The sequence below is a fragment of the Zalophus californianus genome, chromosome 16, assembly GCF_009762305.2.
Source record: "Zalophus californianus isolate mZalCal1 chromosome 16, mZalCal1.pri.v2, whole genome shotgun sequence".
Taxonomy (NCBI): Eukaryota; Metazoa; Chordata; class Mammalia; order Carnivora; family Otariidae; genus Zalophus; species Zalophus californianus.
This window is the reverse complement of record NC_045610.1, coordinates 11,865,597-11,886,248: the sequence shown is the minus strand read 5'-3', so window position 1 is coordinate 11,886,248 and position 20,652 is coordinate 11,865,597. Positions and strand designations below refer to the sequence as shown.

At 51.8% G+C, this 20,652-nt stretch overlaps 2 protein-coding genes across 8 annotated transcripts in view; one reads left to right on the top strand and one right to left on the bottom strand.

The window, feature by feature from the left end:
- TOM1L2 (target of myb1 like 2 membrane trafficking protein) overlaps positions 1-9,482 on the bottom strand; it is a 115,123-nt gene extending 105,641 nt beyond the window's left edge. For all 5 annotated transcript variants that reach the window (XR_003525225.1, XM_027625443.2, XM_027625444.2 and 2 more), the window contains exon 1: positions 9,327-9,482. Coding sequence is in view for 4 of the 5 variants with exons in the window: in XM_027625443.2 (XP_027481244.1) it covers positions 9,327-9,378 (52 nt within the window). In the remaining variant the exon portion in view is untranslated. The remainder of the gene's footprint in view (positions 1-9,326) is intronic.
- Positions 9,483-9,926: 444 nt separating this feature from the next.
- The window catches only part of DRC3 (dynein regulatory complex subunit 3), a 33,645-nt gene continuing 22,919 nt past the window's right edge, over positions 9,927-20,652 (top strand). Inside the window, exons 1-4 of one of the 3 annotated variants that reach the window (XM_027568619.2) lie at positions 9,929-10,350; positions 10,731-10,845; positions 13,956-14,120; positions 17,550-17,666. In XM_027568619.2, coding sequence (XP_027424420.1) covers positions 13,961-14,120; positions 17,550-17,666 — 277 coding nt within the window. In that variant the 5' untranslated portion in view covers positions 9,929-10,350; positions 10,731-10,845; positions 13,956-13,960. Of the gene's footprint in view, positions 10,351-10,730; positions 10,846-13,955; positions 14,121-17,549; positions 17,667-20,652 lie in introns of all 3 variants that reach the window. The other 2 variants (XM_027568618.2, XM_027568620.2) reach the window with 2 other exon arrangements.

The following is a 20,652-nucleotide window of genomic DNA, read 5'->3' as shown; positions in this document are numbered from 1 at the left end:
TCATTGTCACTAATGACTAGGGAAACGCAAATCAAAACCACAATGAGGTACCACTTCACACACACTGAGACAGCTACCATAAAGAAACAAGTAACTAACAAATTTCGGCGATGATGTGGAGAAATTGGGGCCCTACACACTGCTGGTGGGAATGTAAAAAATGGTGGGATGTAAAACCACTGTGAAAAATAGTATGGTGGGTCTTCCTCAAAATAGTAAAAACAGAATTACCATATGATCCAGTAATTCCGCCTCTGGGTATATATCCAAAACAACTGAAAGCGGGGACACAAATGGCTATCTGTGTACCCATGTTCACAGCAGCATTATTCACAAAAGCCAAAAGATGGAAGCAGCCCAAGTATCCAAGGACGGATGAATGGATAAATAAAATATGGTATAGACAGGGGCGCATGGGTGGCTCAGTCAGTTAAGCATCTGCCTTCGGCTCAGGTCACGATCCCAGGGTCCTGGGATTGAGTCCCACGTCTGGCTCCCTGCTCAGGGGGGCATCTGCTTCCCCCCCCTCCCTCTGCACCCCCCCCCCGGCTCGTGCGCACCTGGGCTTCTCCCTCTTCCTCTCAAATAAATAAAATCTTAAAAAAATAAAAGTATATACATATGATGGATTATTATTCAGCCTTAAGAAGAAAGGAGATCCTGAAACATGTTCCAACATGAATGAATCTTAAAAGTACTGTGCTAAGTAAAATAAGCCAGTCACCAAAAAAACACATACTGTGTGATTCCACTTAAGTGAGGTGAGGATACTGCAAGTCGTCAAATTCAGAGAGACAGAAAGTAGAATGGTTGTTGCCAGGGGCTGGAGGTGGGGAGAATGGGAGCTATCATTTCAAGCAGAGTTTCAGCTAGGCAAAATGAAGAAAGTTCTGGAAATGGATGGTGGTGATGGCTGCACACCAGTTTGAATGTGCTTAATGTCACTGAACTTTAAAATGGACAGAATGGTAAATTTCGGGTTATGCATATTTTACCACAGTTTTTTAAAAGTCAGTCAATAAATAAGTACAGATAAAAACAGGTACCCTCATGGAACTTAGTCTAGATGATGCAGGGGAAGCTCTCATGCACGGTATCTCACTCCTCTTAACAGCCCTGTAAGATGTGACAGAGCGAGTATTCTTGTCACATACACACCCCTTCCCTGTTTACAGATCAGGGAAGTGAGTATTACAACAGTTAATGAATTCACATAGGGAAGTCATACTGGAGACAGAGACAGAGACTCCACTCCAAAACAAAAAAGTGCCACATGTTGGAAGAGAACAGAGAGAGCCCCGCAGGCATCCCTACTGCTCTAGAATTCCTTGATGGAACTGATGCTAGTTCCGTGGAATTCCCACGTGGAATCAGTTAAGGGCCCTTCTTGTCTAAATGGAAACAGACCAGGCTTGCTGTCTGCAAGGCAATGCCAACAAAAGCCCTAGAGCTTGACTCCCTGCATGTGGAACATGGCTCGCATGACCCTGAACCACTGAAACTTGGGCAAGTTTCTTGGCTCCTCTGAGCCATTTCTTCGTCTGTAAAATAGAGATAATACCACTGACTTAGAGGAGTTTTCAGAAAAAAAAATATTTTAATGAGATAATCTGTGTGACAGGATGTCTGGAGGATGCTGAAGGATCAGTAAATGATGCCCAGTATTTCTGAGCTTTGAAAGATGCTAAAAAATAAGATTGATAGAAAAGAACCTTTGGAGTGAGCCCCTGGGCAGAGCATACTCTGCCACTTTCTGTGAAGGTCATAAGGAAATAGAAAGTACGCATCCTGCCGTGCGGAGCCTCCGGTCTCATTCGGAAGATAAGGCAATAAACACATGACAAGACGTACAATAAATAACCTCAGGAAACTGTACCAGGCAGGATGGAAGCAATCAACAGGTCTGAGTATCGCAGCTGAATGCCAGACACTGTGTTGGGGACTTCACACACATTCTCTCATTTAATTGCCACAAAAACCTGTAAAGTTAAGGAATTTGCTATTTTATAGGTGAGGAAAGAGCCAAGAGAGATAACAAACATTGTGAGTTCACAGAAGACCATAAACAGGGTGGTCTGGGAAAGCTTCCCGGAGAAGGAGGCAGCACATGCTGCCAGAGAGCAGGCATGCTGACTGGAGGGAGAAGATCAAAGACATTCTGCCAGGTCAGAAGGATTGGTGGGAGCACTAAAATTGGCACCAAGTCTGAAAATGATTTTTTTTTTATTTTTTAAAGATTTTTTATTTATTCATTTGAGAGAAAGTGTGAGCCAGAGGACAGCGGGGGCGGGGGGCAGAGGGAGAAGGAGAAGCAGACTCCCTGCTAAGCAGGGAGCTCGGATGCGGGGCTCAATCCCAGGACCCCAGGATCATGACCTGAGCTGAAGGCAGACGCGTAACTGACTGAGCCACCCAGGTGCCCAGGAAAATGTTTTTTTTAAAAGCCCCTCTCTTAGCCACAACAAGCTGGGTCAGGAAAAAAAAAAAAAAGCCTGAATGTTATTTATATCTTTTCAGACTACTAGGTTAGCCTAAAAATTCTGAGTGATGTACCCGCTAGGTCAAGAGCAACAATCTTTAACTAAAGCTCCTCTGGGTACTTTACCTACATTCTCTTCTTCACTGTTTATCCCCCTACCAGGAAATCTACCAGGAAAAAAACAGGTAGATTACACAGAAATATGCTAAGAGAACTTATACGATGTTGCCATCCAAGAGAAAAATGGAGGGTGAAATATACCAGGACTCCACCCCTTCCATTTACTACAAGAAATAATCTCAAAGAGTTTGTAAGAGAGCCTTTTATAGTGATTTTTTTTCTCCTTTGCAGTTTTTTGTGCATTTTTCCAACTGTCTACATGGCAATTCTAGGAGAACTTTTAATAGCCCAAATAGCCCACTCTAAGCAAGGACAGCCCTTCAGCAAAGCCCTTGTGAGTGCGCTCCTGTTCCTGCACATGGAAAGCAGGGCAGGACAAGGAGCAGGCTGACCTGCACCACGTGACCGGAATTTCATAAGCTGTCCAGGCCGTTAAGGACAAATGCTCTCAGAACCTCAGGCCTCTTCCCGTGGTCCACCAACCTGCCTCAGCACTTCTCTCTGATCAGGGCGCATAGGAAGGGCCCTGCCTCAGACCTCGCAGGAATGTCAGTGCCCGCTCCTGACTTCCCTGGAGGACTCCCCGCTGCACGCAGATGGGGGCTGGCTTTGATGAGAAGAGAGAAGAATGACCTTTCGGTGACTTCCAAGAGGAAACCTTCCTGTCTCTGTAACGATATCCCTGCTACTCTCCTCTCTAGAAATCCTTCCTGACTCCCCAGGGCCACCAATGAAAGAGCCCCAACTACTTGGCCAACATTTGAAGCCTCCCACCATTAGATCTAACCCTGCCTTTCCAGTCTTACCTTCCACCACTCTCCCTTGCTAGGCCAATAGAACTGATCCTGTTATGCCCTCCCCTCACTTAATAGCAGCCTTCGTTCAAGCTGCTTGCTGTCTCTGCCGAGAGAGAGCCCTCCAAGCCTCCTCCTCCATCCCTACCCATCCATCAAAGCCGTGCTCAGTGGCCGTGGCGGCCTCCTGAGTCTTCCTGAGTTCTTCCTTCCTTCCTCAGCTGCTCCTCCTCCCTGGCTGAGGGGGAGGAGCACAGCATAACAACACACCAGTCCCAGAGCCAGAATGCTGAATTCTACTCCAGCTCCCTTCCTACTAGCTGTGGGACCTTCTCTCTCTGCCTCAGGGTCCCTGTCTGCAAAATGGAGATCACACAGTACCTTACTCACTGTATTCTTGTGGGGATTAAAAGACTGCAAGATCTAGAAAGCACCTACTTCAGTCTGTAGCACACGGTAAACTTTTTTTTTAAATATATATATATATTTTTAAGATTTTATTTATTTGACAGAGAGAGACACAGCGAGAGAGGGAACACAAGCAGGGGGAGTGGGAGAGGGAGAAGCAGGCTTCCCGCAGAACAACGTGCCCTAAGATGCGGGGCTCGATCCCAGGACCCTGAGATCATGACCTGAGCTGAAGGCAGACGCTTAACGACTGAGCTACCCAGGCACCCAGCACACAGTACACTTTTACTGTTACTACTGGAGGTAATAACCCCTTCCATCCTCCACTCTCTTACTTCATTTATCTGTCCAATCTAATGCCCCCACATTTTATCATATCTGATTTAGGTACCTGTCTTAGCTCCCTTATTAAACTGAGCATCCCGGTAAACACTTAGCCTGATGTATACAGAGAGGTGATATAGAGCCATTCAATGAATGACAGATTTCTAAATAACCCCGCTTATAGTCTATCCATAAGAAAACCCACATCTGGGCGCCTGGATGGCTCAGTCAGTTAAGTGTCTGCCCTCAGCTCAGGTCCTGGGATCGAGTCCTGCATCAGGCTCCCTGCTCAACAGGGAGTCTGCTCCTCCCTCTCCCTCTGCCCCACCCCCAGCTGGTACTCTCTCTCGCTCATTCTCTAATAAATTAAAAAGAAAAAAAATCTTAAAAAAAAAGAAAAGAAAACCCACATTTAGTGTTTGAAGAAAGATAAAGAAGAGATTAAGGGAGCAGAACTTTTCATCTGGAACAACAGTTCTCGAAGTTTGGTCCCTGGACCAGCAGCAGCAGTATCACTTGGGAACCTAGAAAGGTAGAATGCTAGGCCCCAGCCTACAGCTCCCGAATCAGAAACTCTGAAAGTAGGGCCCAGCAATCTGTTTTAACAAGCCCTCCAGGTGATTCTGCAGACCCTGAATCATGAGGTCTGCAGAGCAAGAAGCAACATGGCAGCAAAGGAGGAGCACTGGCTCAGGAGAAGATTCCAGGCTTAACTCTGGCACAAGACCTTACACCGGTCTCCTAACTTCTCAGACCCTCAGCCTCCTTCAAAGCAAGAGAGGACAACAGTAACACTCAGATAATTAAATACTGTTGAGTATTACATGAGATCCCGCACAGAAGTTGCATACAGTAGGTGCTTAATAATTTTAAGCTGCTTTCAGTTGTCTTCCTTTGTATCACACGGGGCTGCAAACACAAAATGACCCAGGTCAAAGGGCTTGGCGAATTGCCAAGTGCAATAGCAATCTGAGGGACAACTAATTATTCTTGGAACAAACAGCCAGGGTGTGGAACACTTAGCATTCCCAGAACACTGGGAAGCAGTTTATGTCCAACTCCATCGGAGCTACAAGCACAAACTCTGCAACAGAGTATCTGCTTTTTACCTGCTTGTGAAAGCTCAACTAGGAAGAGAATAATAGATGGTCCTCCCTGCACCCACCTCACCCCCTGCACAGTATTCCCATCAGAATTGAGGAACTACTCACTAATCTTTTTCATTTAAGTGAATCCAAACTTTACTCTTGGAAAAAGGATAATCTGAAACCGTTTTCTAGCCAATACAAGGAACTGTCACCACTTGCAGAGCACCATGGAACGGACTTAGGGAAACCCTAGTATGTGATACGCAACCCACAGTGGTCATGGAGGGTTTAGATTAAGGCAGTAACCTTTTGAAATTTGTTTCAGAAGAGAAAACCCAGAAATAAAAGTCCGTACTTTTTCTTCCTCCACACTTCTTAGCCTCTCATACTACTGTTCATTCTGCTCAAAATCATGCATTCTCCTTGGGAACCACCTTCCAGAAGGACAGCGAGGATGGCTACAAGAATACACAGGTCACTATGTCAAACTATGGGGGCTTAGCTGCACCTTCAACCTAACAGCACCAGGTCAGAATGTCCGTGTGAGGCCCCAAGCATGAGAGTAATAATTACCCTCCCTCTTTCCAACCTGGGCCCAGCAGAATGGTTCCCACAAAGCAGATGAGAAGGGCCGTTCGGCCATGAACGAGGCATTGACCTGAGAAAACGCCATCGACCTTCACAAGCACATCCGTGCAATGGGTTTCAAGTAGTGTGCCCTCGGTCACTCAAAAAGATCCAGAAATTTGCCAGGAAGGAAGTGAGAACTCCAGATGTGCACACTGACACCAGGCTCAACAAAGCTGTCTGGGCCAAAGGAATAAGGAAAGTCCCATACCGTAAGTGTGTGTGGCTGTCCAGAAAAACGTAATGAAGATGAAGATTCACCAAATAAGCTCTGTACATTCGTTACCTATGTACCTGTCATCCCTTTCAAAAATCTACAGACAGTTAATGCGGATGAGAACCAACCCGACTGTCAGATAAAGATATAAAACCACAACAAAATGGTAATAGTAATAATGACCAAGCCCTGAGACTACCAGCCTAACACTTTGCAGCTCTAGCACACCTTTGGTGAACATGTTACCTCTATGAAGGCTCCCTGAGAGCAGCTTTTAAACATCTGTATCCCAGAGCCTGGCACCCACAGGCACTCAGAAGGCCGACTGAACTGGGCTGGTGGGATTGTTTCAGTGCAAGGCCTATGCAGCCGTTGAGAGGTATTATTTTACAAGCGGGTAAAATGAGGACCAGAGAAGCTAAAAGTTGGAGTCAGCTAAGCAATGTCATCTTTGACATCACTCCCCGCCCCCAAGACCAGGGCTTTATCCTGGGCCCAAACCCAGCTTGCCACTGTCCCCACCGCCACCTCTGTTCCACTCAGACTGGTGAACACAGATGTGCCCACACCCCCCCTTCCCTGCCTCATGTACCTGTCCCCAGGCACAGGGTGTCCTCCTCTCTGCCTGTGGAATTCCCGGCCACCCTCGTGAGCAGCCCTCAGACTCCAGGAAGCCAGTCCTATCTCCCCAGCTCTTCTGAATTCTGGATTCCGAAGAGCACTGACCATCCCCCCTACTCAACTGAGCACTCAACTAGGCAGTGGCCTTCTATTAGTGATCGTTACTCCAAGCATCTCTGCTCTCTCTCTCCCGACACCAGAAATCCCTTGAGGACCAGGATAGCTACGAAATCTCAGCTCTCCCTCTTCCCAGATGAGCAGTGGCTTTACTCCTCTGAGCCTCAGTTTCCCTATCTCTAAAGTGGGGAGGACAACAAAACTTAACTCCACAGAGCAGCTGTATGAAGCAAGTAATAGCTGTAGATCTGCCCTGTGTAAGCTGGAGCTGCTGCTTTTACTCATCAGCTTTGTTTTATTTCTGTCTCCCTTCTCTCCCGTGAATCGCCTGGCAATACTTTTAAAAGAATACTAACAATACTAAATGCCATGAAAATCACTTTTACACTTCGTCACAACAGTACAGAATATACATTAGAACCTCCTTCTATCCTCTAATTTATCTGAACCGTGAAATCAGCTGGGCCTTGCCTGATGACCAACTGGCAATCAGGAGGCTTCATTCTCTTCATGGGTCAAGTGTCTTGTCTAAGGGCTGGCGCTGCCGGGGCCTGTTCCTTCACAGGTCACAGATGGGCCAGTTACCCCCCATACTCTCTCCCTAACTTAACTCTTCTGTTGTTAACGGTGACAGCTACAATTTATTGAGCCTCTACTATGTCCCCGGCAACTGTCATCTCACTTAAACTGTACTACTCTGAGTATGAAATCTCTCTTTTTCTCTCTCTCTCAGCACACTAAGGTTCAGAAGGGTCACACAATTTTCTAGGGTCACGCAGCCAAAAAATGGGTAAGGCAAAACTCAACTCAGGCCTTCCTGACAAGCATCATGCTCTTTCCACTCATATGTACCCCCATATCCCTAATATTTGTATATTTTTAAATGTCCTCTAACTTCTACCCCTCACCAGCTACCCCGGCATTTCCAAGGTGTGGCGCTTCCTATTTTAAAGGAGACAGAAAAGAAAACAAATCCCCTCAAGTTTACCAGCTCCCTCCAATAACTGATTGGGATTCAATACCCAACTGAGCAATGAGGTTTCGGAAAAGAAAGAGCACCTGAGGAAAGGAAAGGAGGAAGAAAATCTACATAGACACGGTAGTCCGTAAAGGTGGGAAGAGACTTACCCCAGGCCCAGTTCCATCATCCCCTATCAAAGACCTTACACCACAAAGAAAAGCAAGGCTCCCAAATGGCAGTGAGCTAACAGAAGAGGCCTCGATAATTTTCCAGACCCCACTAACAGCTGCAAAGTAAGCTAGAAAGTAATAAGTAAATCAGGAAATAAACAAATCACTACAGCCTAAACCAGCCAGGCCCAGAAGGACACCAAAGGTCCCCACTCCAAAGACGTTTTACCGGTCCATCCACCAACCAGGAGGAACCCAGTTTTAAAAGAAACCAGTCAACATTCTCGGCTCATCGGTTGGCGAAAGTTCCTGTCTTGGGTGAAAAGGCAAGTTGCTTTTTTAGTAGAGAAACCCCATAGAGTGGGGTCATTCTGGTTTTCATTCACATAGCCTTGGGTTTTTCCTTACCCAGGATACCAGTCATCTCTGGTGCCCTTTTCCAGGTGCCCAGAGCCCCCATATAGGATTACCAGGTACTAAGGAGTACCCCTCTCTCTACGCTGTCACCAAAAGACTTCAGCTTTGGGCAAATTTAGTACAGCAGGGAAGCAATAGTCAATGTGCAGAGACTAAGGAATATCAAAACTTTAGGACTTGAAGGGACATGAACCTAGCGCATCTCACCTCCAAACACCTCATTCTGACAGACAGGGAAAACGTCAAACCAGAGAGAGCAGTGACTTGCACAAGGTCATATAGGAAGAGTCACTGGCAAAGCCCCTTCTGGAGCCCAGGCTTCCTGACTCCCAGTCCTGGGCTCTTATCGTTAAATAACACGGCCTCCCTTCTTTCCCAGAGGCAGTGCAGGGATGCCACCCCCCTGGCAAGATAATCACCCTCGGGGAACCCTTCCCCCCATCCCAGTCCCTCCCACAGCCTAGCTGAGTTGCAGCTCTAATTAGCAAGTCTCAGAGCAGGGAGTATTCTCTGGGAGGGTGCCCGGTCTGAGGGCTGCTGGTACTGAAAAGAAGGACAAGGATGGGGGAAGAAGGGTGTGAGAGAACTGGGTCCTGGCGGCAGTGGCAGCGAGACCGGCAGCCTGAATGAGGGCGCACTCGGTGGCATCTCCCACCAGGCGAGGAGGCAAGCCGACCCCGGCAGCCCGCACCACCTCCACGAGCCGGGAGGGGCTGGGCCCGGATCGGGAGGGGCTGGGCCCGGATCGGGAGGGACGCGTGGAGCATCTCCGAGTCCAAGCAGGGCCTCGGGGAGCCGCCTGGCAGACTGGCACCGGCGCCGTGAGCAGGGCCCAGGCAGCCCGTGGGCAGACACCCGACGTAAAGGATGCCCGGGCGGCCCGTGGGGTGGCACCGGTGCCCGGCGAGGGCCCGCGGTCCTCACCAGCCCCGTCAGCCGCCACCGTCGCCCACCCAGATGGCCCACCCTTCGCGCGGCCTTACCGAGGCACTGCCCCACCGGGGTGCTGAACGGGTTCCCCAGGAGGAACTCCATCTTGAGCGGACAACGCGGCAGCGGCCCGGGCCCCCTGTCAGCCGCCCGGGTCCCCGGCGTCCCCCGTCGCGCTCCCGACCTGACTGACACTTGCCCCCGCCCCACCCTCCCGAACGCAGAACGCCCGGCCCCTGACCCCACCCCTCGTCGCGTCCCTATTGGGCAGAGTCTGCCTAGCCGTTCTCCGATTGGCCCCTACGCCTCCCTCGCGAAGCCCCGCCTACTCCGCGGCGCCCGATTGGGCGGAGCGGCGAGCTAGGTCACAGGAATCTCCGTCAGGCGTAGCGGCACCTTCCCTGGCCCGCCTCCGAACGAGACTCTGTGTGTTTTGATTCAGTTATATTTTGGTCAATCTAGCGAATCCTTACTATTACTGGGCAAGAGACGAGTCAATCACTCAAGCGGGGGGGAGGGGCTGGAGAAGAGGCGGGGCTACTAATATCCCTGCCCATAGAAAGTGCGGATTGGAGAAACGTTTGTTTTTTCTTCTGCTGGTTGGTGGTAGGAGTATTTCCCCACCCAAGAAATGTTATCACGTGACCGTCAACTTTCACCCAGAGTGCCTCTACCACGCGACTTCCCCTTAGCAACCGACTGGCCGCGCTTGGTTCCCTTAGTAACCGGGCGAAGCGTCCCCTGCGTGGAAGCAGTCGGGCGGCGGGCGCTTGAGACTGTGAGACCTTGGAGCGGAGACCGCGGGAGGACTCGCAGGGGCAGACAGATCATCGATTTAACGCTTTCCTCTGACCTTTTTTCCTGGGAGTCGGCCCGGCCTTCCTCACCTGTAAAACAAACACACAGGTTCTTGGCCAGCCACTTCACGGCCGCGCTGAGACACTGGGCTTTCGGGCCTGTGGATGAGAAAGAGATGCTAAGGACGCATTTCCTCGGGGAGCAGAGCCCGAAGAGGTTTTTTTTTTTAGGGGCTCCATCCGCCGACTTCCTGTCCTGATCTCTTTTATCGAAACAAAGGTACCCGGTCCACTGATAAGCTCTTCGAGTATTTAACCCTCATATCCGTCCTCTTAAACTGTTACAAAATTGTTTCTCTTCTTTATTTGTATTCTTCACCTGGTGCTGTAGAGAGTTCCGTTCCTCTCTCTTCTCGGTAGCTCATTGTACGACTTTGGACAATTTCCTTCCCCTCCCGGGCCTCAGTTTCCCTCTCTGGGAAATGAGGCAATTAGGACTCCTTTCTCCAGTGGCTTCCAGAGCCGACATGCAATTAAGTAATGAAGATGCACTAAGTACCCAGTAAGCACGCAGTTAATAGGTGATTTTCTCTTAGTAACCCATGGCCAGTAGGGGCTATGTTTTTCAGATTCAATTGATCGCAAGTTCTTGCTTCCCAGGACAATTCTGGTCTTGTTTCCCCGTGAGGAGCCTGCTCCATTGGCAGTGGTGTAGAACTCTCTGCTGCTTTCCCCGTCTCCTACCTCTGGTCTTCACCACCAATACTGTTGTCAGGCAAGTCAACAGGAACCCAAACTGGGTGGTAAATTATTGATAAAAGCCCCTTTAGGGGAAGAGTGGTCGGGCCTTGGCCCTGGCCCAGAACAGCTGTGAGAAATGTTGTGCGTTGTGACAATGAAAATCCACAGTGCCCTGGGTACGGTTGAGTCATGATTACGAGAATGGGCTCTGGAGTCATGGTCCCCTGCCTCTGCCATATGCCATATAGATGTATTGACTTAGGCATCTTACTTAACCTTTCTAACTAGCTTCTGGGTTGGTTGGTTGGTTGGTTGGTTGGTTGGTTGGTTGGTTTGTTTTAATCTGGAAACTGCAGATGATTAGTCCTACATATAAGTCAAGTTCCTGGAGATCTCTCACAGCCACATCTTACTGCCACCCTGCTTACGACTCTTGCTGATCTCAGTATGACAGCCAGAGTGAGCCTCTTAAAAGTAAAAGCTGAGGGCGCCTGGGTGGCTCAGTCGTTAAGCGTCTGCCTTCAGCTCAGGTCATGATTCCAGGGTCCTGGGATCGAGTCCCACGTCGGGCTCCCTCCTCGGGGCGGGGGGGGAAGCCTGCTTCTCCCTCTCCCACTCCTGCTTGTGTTCCTGCTCTCGCTATCTCTGTTTCTGTCAAATGAATAAATAAAACCTTTAAAAAAAAAAAAAAGTAAAAGCTGATCATCACGTCACTGCCCTTATTAAGCCCCAGGAGGGATCCTAGGATAATAAACTCCCGTAGGCCCCTCCAACCTTGTTTAACTTCAGCCCAAATGGAATATGGCTTGTTCTCTCCTACCTCCGGGCCCTCGCTGTGCAGTTCCCTCTTCCTTCTTTTCTACTCCTCCTTCAGATCCCAGCCCTGTCTCCCCTGGCCAGGCCAGGTGCCCCTAATGTATGCTGTCCTCGTTCCGTACATCTACAAACTTGTCATGGTCTGTCATTAAATATTTGTATGATGATCTGATTCACGTCTGAAACAGAGGGAAGGAGATCTGTTTTATTCACGGCATGTAGTAGCTATTCATGACGTGTGTGGGCTGAATAAATGATCTTAAACAAATGTAGGAGGGAGGACTTACCCATTTTTACAGACGAGAAATTAAAGACTGAGACAGGTGAGGTTAGTTGCCAAAGGATGCACACCCAGGTTCCAGATCCTGCCCTCGTGTGCTTAACAAAGAGCTTGCCTCACAACCAGTCCACATTGAGTAGTGATTGTGGGCTTGACGGAAAGCAAGCCTGATCCGTCCCAGGTGCCAGGCCTAGATGAAGTGGGAGTGATGAGAAGTCAGTTACGGTTTTGAAATCGGAATTAAGAAGCATTTCCCAAAGTACAGCACTTTTCTTTGAGAAAGCACAAACACTTTTGCAGGTAACATCTGCCAAACACTGCACATTAAAATTTCCCCAAAGGCAAGTTGGTGTCAGGGTATGGGAAATCGTAGGAAAAAATGTTTCAAAAGAGCGGGGAGATGGAAAGAGGGGGAGAGGACTGGAAACGTCTTTGGGAGTTGACTCATTCACTCTTAAGGAGTCAGAGCCAGTGTTGAGAGACTGGAGAGAGTGGGAAGGCGGAAGGCGCAGGTGGAGAAGCAGCAAGGTGGGGGTAGCACTTGGGAGTGGGAGTGGGGCTAGGGGAGGCTTTGGCTCCTCAGGGGCAGAAGGAAAGGACACACGACAGTTGGACGCACAGGGACATTTGATCACGGACAGCCCAGAAGTGGCAGATGCATATTTATATAAGCTGCATCCAAGTGGATGGTGGGGGAGGGCGGAGGAGGGCAGTGGCAGTTTCTAAGACCAGGTGGCAGGATTGCTGGGCCCACCCCAGTCTGCTGTGGACATCATCACCCCAACACCAGAAGTCTCTCCAGCAGCGCTCAGTGGAATAATACAGGGACTGCCCAGCATCAGGGAAGAGGCCTGGGCGTCGGGGACCAAGAAGGCAACGGTAGATGGTGAAGCAGCAGGGAGGAGAGAAACGGGTGGGAAGTAGGAGGGAGGACGGAGTTTCCAGAGGGTTCAGGAGGCCGAATCTGGGAGCCTCCCATAGAGTGTGCCTTCCCAGAAGGGTCCAACCCTTCTGGATGTTCTCACTCTTCGGTTGGTAAGGCTGGGAATGAGGTCACGGTGCCTAGGCTTCCCGGGGCTGTGGCTCTGTCCGGCCCGGAACAGCATCCTGAGGTCAGCCGTTTGCCTGCAGAGTCTCAGCCAGATCTTTTGGCCCATTAGCAGCAGAAACCTACTGGACTCAGTTTAAGTAAAATCGGATTTAATGTGAGAAGTCAGGAAACTCTCACGGGGCATGGAGTTAGGGTCATGAGGGGCAGGAAAGTCAGCAAAGACTGGGTCAGTCTGTCGGCCCTTTTGTCTTATTTTCTGCTTCACCTCGGTTCCCATTTCTGTTTCTCTCTGTCCATCTGCCTCATCTTCCTCTTGGTTCTCTCTGCTTAACCGCATGTCTGGCTAGCCGGTGACCCCCCCCCCGGCTCCCCCCCGGCTCACACAGCCGGCTCTGATGGGACTTTCATCCTGCTGCCCCAAGTTCACATTTCTCGGGGGGAGAATAGGAATGGCCAGCTTGGGTCCGTGTCCACCAATCTCCACGCACTGAGCAGCTTGTGGGGAGACGTGGGGAGTCTCTCAGGGAAGGAGAGCAGCAGGCTGCTCTGCCTGGTAGGGGCTGCCAAGGATCCTGGGCAGCAGCTGGTGGCAAGACACCGAATGAGGCTGGCTGAGGAAAGCCAGAGGCCGAAGACGACCACAGCCATAAGGGGAGCTGAGCTCCAGCTGAGCTCCAGAGAGACCAGCATGGGCATCAGTCTTCTGGGTGGGGGGGGGGGGTAGGGTCACAGCCGTGCTTGTGGGACCGAGGGGTGCACCCCTGCAGGTGGGTGCCAGGCAGAACGGGGGCAGATGGTTGCTGGAAAAGGCCTGGAGCAGCCTTGGTGCAAAAGTACTAGCCCCTAGGTGCAGCGGGGCCAGGGAGTGGGAGGAGGCGGCCCTGGAGCATCAGTGACTGTCACCATGCTCCACAGTGCCTTAAAGAGACCCCAGCCAGACCCTGTCCTCAGACAAAGGGAGAAGCAGATGGTGGAAGAGGAATGTGGTGTCTTTTAGGGAAAATGCAGAGGCTGTACGACTCCGTGGAGCCGAGAGTGATGGACGAGCACATGCTCAAGCTGGCTGTGGAGGAACAAGGCCCGCAGGAGGAGGCTGGGCCGCTGGCCAGGCAGGAGGGCATCCTCTTCAAGGATGTCCTGTCACTGCGGCTGGACTTCCAAAGTGCGTATCCTGGGCTAGGGTGGGGGCACCAGGCAGCCCAGCATCCCGCCCCGGGCTTCTCTGCCCCAGAATTCCACGCAGGGTCCGTGATCTCGGGACCCCCATGGGCATTTGGGCCTGCCTGGGTGAGAAGGCGTAGGGGTGACACAGAGTGTTTTAAGGCTTAATACGGCATGTCATTAGCACTTACATATCCACAGCACCCCTGATTCTGAATAATAAGACAAGAGATCAAATTCCCCCCCTCTAAATCTAGGTGAACCCAAAGGCCACGCTGCTTCCGTCAGACTCCACTGGATTCTTTGGAGCAGGGTCCCTGGCAGGTAGAACCCAGGAAGGTGGCTCCACGCGGCCAGGGAGGAGCCATGGGGAGTAGGGGGCTGTGTGCTGGGGCAGGAGACAGGAGGGGCACCTCAGCAGAAGCAGGACAGCCTAGTGGGAAGATACGGCTCAGGACCAAAGCGGTCCTGAGCGCCCAGTGTCCTGATCTGTAAAATGGGAAGATTAGAGTCCATGTCTCAAGCGCTGGTGGGAAGGAGAAAACAGGGCAACACAGCGCCTGGCTCACTCGAGGGGGCCTGTGAGTCAGGACAGAGGGGGTGCGAGAGGGAGCGAGAAAGGTGGCCAGAGGCCTGCGCTTCTCGGGCAGGTGGGCCACAGCGGAGTCACCCGGGCTGATTCGCAGGCCTGCTCTGTCCTGGGTTTCTCCCCTGGCCTGCCGGGTCAGCCGGGAGACAACAAAGAACACAGCAGCCTGGGCAGACCATGGGGACACAGCAGTGGGCAAGGCAGGCCGAGCCCTGGCCTAAGCCTCACGAAACCCACAGGCCTCCCCAGACCGCGGCCTCCACGGCCGACCACCCAGAGCAGGGAGGGACCCTGGGCCTCAGCCACCTCAGCAGTGGGGGAGGGTTAAAAGGATTGCAGAAGGGCTGTCACCTGAGGGGCGTTAGCCTCCTTTGGCTTATCCCCTCCCCTGCCGAAGGTTCATTGCCCTGGTATTTACCAAATGATCGTTATATGCCAGGTGCTGTTCTGGGCACTAGGGATTCAACGGTGAACAAAAAGGACAAAAAAACCCTGTCCTCATGGAACTGACATTCAGGTGATGGGAAAAATAAAGAAGGGAAATAATAGGGTATGCTAAAAATATGTGCTATGGAGGAAAATCAAGGAGAGGAGAAAAGGGGTGAGGGTAGGGTGCCATGTTTTATTGGGTGGTCAGAGGCCTTATGAAGAACGTGACAGTTGGGGCGCCTGGGTGGCTCAGTCAGTTAAGTGTCTGCCTTCAGCTCAGGTCATGATCCCGGGGTCCTGGATCGAGCCCCACATCAGGCTCCCTGCTCGGCGGGAAGCCTATTTCTCCCTCTCCCACTCCCCCTGCTTATGTTCCTACTCTCTCTCTCTCTCTCTCTCAAATAAATAAATAAAATATTAAAAAAAACAAACAAACAACGTGACAACTGAGCAAAGACTAGAAGGAAGTGAGGGAAAGAGCCACGTGGAGATCTGGGGGAAAGCATTCCAGGCAGAGGGAGCAGCCAGTGCAAAGGCCCTGAGGCAGGCAGTCCTGTATGGAGACTTGTCAGAGAGGTGGTGGGGTCAGCTAGCATCAGCCTTGGGGGCCAAGAGCTGGTGTTTCACTTTTATGGTGAGTGAGGTGAGAGCCCTGGGAGGGTCCTGAGCAGAGGAGGGACAGGCTGGGACTTAGGTTTCTATAAGATCCCACTGCTGCAGGAGGATAGAGTGGGGGGCCTCAGGGCCAGAGCAGAGAGACTAGTGAGACAGTTGTGATCCAGGGAATAATGACAACGGGCTGAGACCAAGCCGGGCACAGTGAAGGCGGATCCCATGTCTATGTTGAAGATTAAATGGACTCTTTGGGCAGTCCTGTCGTGCTGGTAACTCATTTAGAGCTATCAAATACATCCAGGTTTTGTTGTGTTGTTTGGCTTTTCCACGTGAATGGCTGATGCCTTGGGAAAAGCCCGCACATACGTGTGCAAGGCAAAGCACCCAGCGTGTGGGAGCCGTGGAAGTCGGCCATAGCCATAGCCAAGAGCTGTCAGTCAGACCAGGGCCAGAAAGCCTTCTGGAAAATCCAGAGGCATCTGAGAGCGTAGGTGGAGATGGTGGCTGGTATCATTCTGGGAAATCTGGCCTCAGAGAGCTGGGAACAGACACCAGTCTCACCTGGCCCCAGGAACCCGGCGGAGGCAGGGCCCTGGGTCAGAGTAATGCTGTCCACCCATCCCTACCCACACCTGGCTTGGGGAGGGCACCCAGGAGGGACATCTTTCCTCCCCCAGGCCCTCACAACCCCATGGTAAACCCTGCCCCTCTGAATGAATATTGAAACCTCTACCCCCAGTGTGTGGTTATTAAATGTACCTTTTCTTTTCTTTTACCCCTTTCACTTCTATATTTTTTTCAGTTCTTTTCGTAAGTGTAGTCTAATTTTTTAAGTTTTTGAAATCATTACAGAAGCAAATAGAGAAAAAAAGGGGCAGATACACAACAGGGCTATTATGGCTTCTAGAAAAAAAACGGGACAAATTTAGGCCTCCAGAATTTTACGTTACACGGTGTATACGTATTTTTACTTAAGCGTAATTCAGAACTTCTCGGACTGTCAGTAACAGAAACCGAACTCGGCCTGGCACAAGGAGCAAAAGGAGTGAGTTGGTTGTATGCCCTGAAGGGACCACAGGTCAGGTGCTTCAGTGACATCAGGAACCTGCCTGTCTGTTGTATGGGTGACTTAGCCCATTCCCCACTGATGGACATTGGGGTCCCCCCACCTTTCTGCCTCTCATGTGCCTATAGGTGTTTCTTTGGGCAACATACCCAAGTGTGTCTTTACAGATTCCAAATAGAGAAATTTTGCACGTCAGAGGGCACAGACATTACCTATTTCAGGAAACTTGGCCAAATTGCCCTCCGAGATGGCTGAACGAGTTGGTTGACGCCCTCACCACCAGCGCACAAAGGGTGGGTGGTACAGGCTTTCACCCCGCAGCCCTGATTCTATTTGTCACACTGTGGAAGGAAGGACACTGTCCCAAGGTGTTACAGCCTCCTGGGCAGCCCCCCAGCTGGGCCTAGAGGCAGCACGACTGAGTCCCATGCCCGGGGCAGGTCCGGCCCACCTTCACAAGGACCCCGCTACACCTCCCCTCACCCCCGAGGCCCTCTCGGTCCTGCCGAGGTCCTGAGCAGGAGCCCCCATCACTGCCCTCCATGCACTAATGGAGACTCCTGGGCGCTTGGCCCACATCCCCAGGGCACCCGAGTCCTCCAGGGCAAGGTGGTGGAGTTGGGGGGCCTTTTGTATGGTTAGCATTGGCCATCTGGATTCTCCAGTATGCTGGCACTGAACTCTAACCCGAGGCTTGGGACCAGCCAAGGCACCTCCTCCAATTGTTTCAGATATCCTCCACATAGACAGCCTCTGGCAGTTTGAGAACTTGAGGAAGCTACAGCTGGACAACAACATCATTGAGAAGATCGAGGGCCTGGAGCATCTCGTGCACCTGGTCTGGCTGGGTAAGGGCCCCTCCTGCCTGGGTGTCCAAGCTAATCCAAGGTGACGCCCGGCCAAGGTTATTGCCTCGCTGGCGATTTTCTGCTGGCGGCCCAGCATCAGCCAGGGTACAGTAGAAGGCCCATCTACTGGGAACAAGAAAGCCACTCTTTTTAAAAGCCTGGGGCCTTGGCTGGGCAGAGCCAGCAAAGATGTGTTTGGACGCGCCAGGCCAGAATATTCTGATCCACCTGCCAAACCTCTCCAGCTGGGGGAGGGTCTGGGGAGCAGCCTTAGACTCCTTCTAGTTATTCTAGACTCAGTGGGCCCTGCCAGCCAGGGGGCCCAGAGCAAACCAGAAACAAGCATCGCAGCTGCTAACGTGCTTGGAGCACTTACCACCTGCTAAGCACGGGCCTGTGTGCTTTCCACATGAGGCCTGTTAATCCATACAGCATCCCCAGTGTGGAGCTGAGCAAACTGAGGTCACAGGGATTAGTGGGGGCATCAGGCTCTCAGTCTCACTCCGGAGCCCTGGCCCGCATGGCTGAGGCCTCACGGGGTTTTGATGACCCAGGAGAAGGAGCTGGCCGGAGAGCTCTTTACCTGGTGGTCTGATGTGGCCCTCAGAGCAATCCTAACAGGTGAGTGTTACGATCCCAAAGTGCAGAAGAGGAAATGAGGCTCTCCGAGGCCAAGGCACTTGCCCAAAGCTCCAGCAGAGGGGGCGTGCAAGCCCCCATCTGCCTGACCCCAAAGCCTGACTCCCTCCATCCTGTCTGTCTGCTCTCCTTCACCGGCAACTCCGAGTTGCCAAAATACTCCCAGCTACGCTGGTTCTGACGGTGCCCAGCCCACAGCAGCCCCACGGACAGGATCACGTTGCCTCACAGACCCAGCAGCAGATGCTGGGGGAGGCAGAGGCGGCCCACAGCCAGGTCTTTTGCCCCAGGCAAGCCCTCCTGGTACCCCAGCACCCATTAACGCTGAGTCTGGGCGTGGCAGCCCACCTGCATTGCCAGGAGTCCTTGTGTCTATAGGAGATGAAGGGGTGAAGAAGGTGCCGGGTCAGCCCAGACCCTGAGCCGTGCCCCCTCCGGAAGTCCTGCCAGGTTCCAGCTGTCTCAACGGCAGGCTTGGAGGCGAGAGCTACTAGGCCCAGCTGTCTCTGACATCAAACGAGTGCCGCAGGCCCCATGAGCTACTCCTGCGATACCCAGGGTTCCGTGGGGGTGAGAGAGCAGAGGGGAAATTTCTGGAAAGAGGTCAGGTTATCCCCCTCAAAGAGTCAGAAGCTGGCCTTTGTCCGGCCACAGTGCCAGTCATCCAGGGACCCCACAACAACCAGGAAGAGCTGAGTCCCTCAGGTGCACAGGGGTGGGGGAGATGGTGCCCCCCCCCGCCCGGGGTTCAGCAGCCTCCACCTCACATGAGGCCTGGCTGGTGGCCCACGGTGTTGGCTGTCCCAGGGCTGAGGCTGTGCTGGAGCCAACTAGAAGTGGCTCTCCAAGGCTGATTATGCACATCTTGTCCCAGCTGTGCATTCAGGGATGTCAGGCTGCTAGCTTGAAATTGGCCACCATGGGAGGATTTACACCACAGAGATGGCAAGCACTGCAATTCACGGCAAACCCCTCCCACCCCACCCCCGGGCTCCCAGCGCCCTTGTTAAACACTTCCCAGAACACAGCCAGTTCCAGTGCGGTGGGGCCAGGCCTCCAAAGAACAGAACAGGCTGCATGGTGAGAAAGGGAGTGGGCAGCCCTGGCATTTGGCAGACCCCAGTTCAATGCCAGCTCTGGCCATACACTGACTTTACACCAGTTCCTGCAGCCCTCTGGACCTCTCTGTGCTGGCTGATTGTGGGCATATGCCACCAGGCCCCTAGAATCTCTGTTTCTTCATGCATCAAACGCGGATGATGAGACCTTTGCTGTGGGAGTTAAATAAGGTGATGCACTTAAGAGCCAAAGAGACAATAAGTTACCAGTAGTTTCAACTGTCAGCAGGTGAGCATGCCCTGGTAGGCCAGGGGGGTGCTGAATTCAGATGCGGATAGACTGAATTCCCAAACCACCATTTGCATGTGACAGCATGCAGCTATCATGAGTGTGTTTCAGAGCTCATGAAGAATTTCCAGTTTGTGCCTATGGGCCATTGGTGTTCCACGACAGGCTTTAAGCTCCAACCCCAACCGACCCCGAAAACCCACAGTCGGGGGTACAAGCAAGTTTGGGCTAGAGAGGGCCTAGCATCTCCGTTGGTGGGCGGAGTTAGGGTTTTGGAGGAGCCTGAGTCATCTGTGATGTAGCTGGAAGATCGGGCCTGTCCAGGGAGGAGCCCCGGATGAAGTCTGGCACCACCGAGCTTAGCTGGGTGGCTTTGAGCAAATCACTGAGCCTTTCTGAGCTGCAGCTTCCCGACGATCACATGGGGAGAGAAATTCCAGACTGGCACTCAGGGCTATTGTCAGAGGATGAACTTGATAAACTGGTAAATGCTAAGCAGATAGGTGATAATATTTTTTTAAAGATTTTATTTATTTTTAGAGAGAATGGGGGAAGGGCCAGTGAGGGAGAGAGAATCTCCAGCAGACTCAGTGCTGAGCCCAGAGCCTGATGCAGGGCTCGATCCCACAACCCCAAGATCATGAGAGCTGAAATCAAGAGTCGGACGCTTAACGGACTGCTTAACCGACTGAGCCAGCCAGGCGCCCCAGGTAGCATTATTCTTAAAATGCCCATAGATGTGAGTGAAGGAGGCCCTCCAAACAGCCTCCTCCCACTCAAAGATGCACCGTTTGGGACCTGCCATTCATCATTTCCATCCCAGAACAACCACAGAGCACAGGCAGGAGTATGTGCCCTCATGTGCCCAGCCAGGAAGACAAGCGGTAGAACAGGAGAGGGCGGTAATAGTTGGAGAGCACAGGAAAGAATCCAGGCATGGCTTCTAGAAAACCACAAGCTGTCAGACAGTGAGTCTGTTACTGGCCTGTCGGCTTGGTGC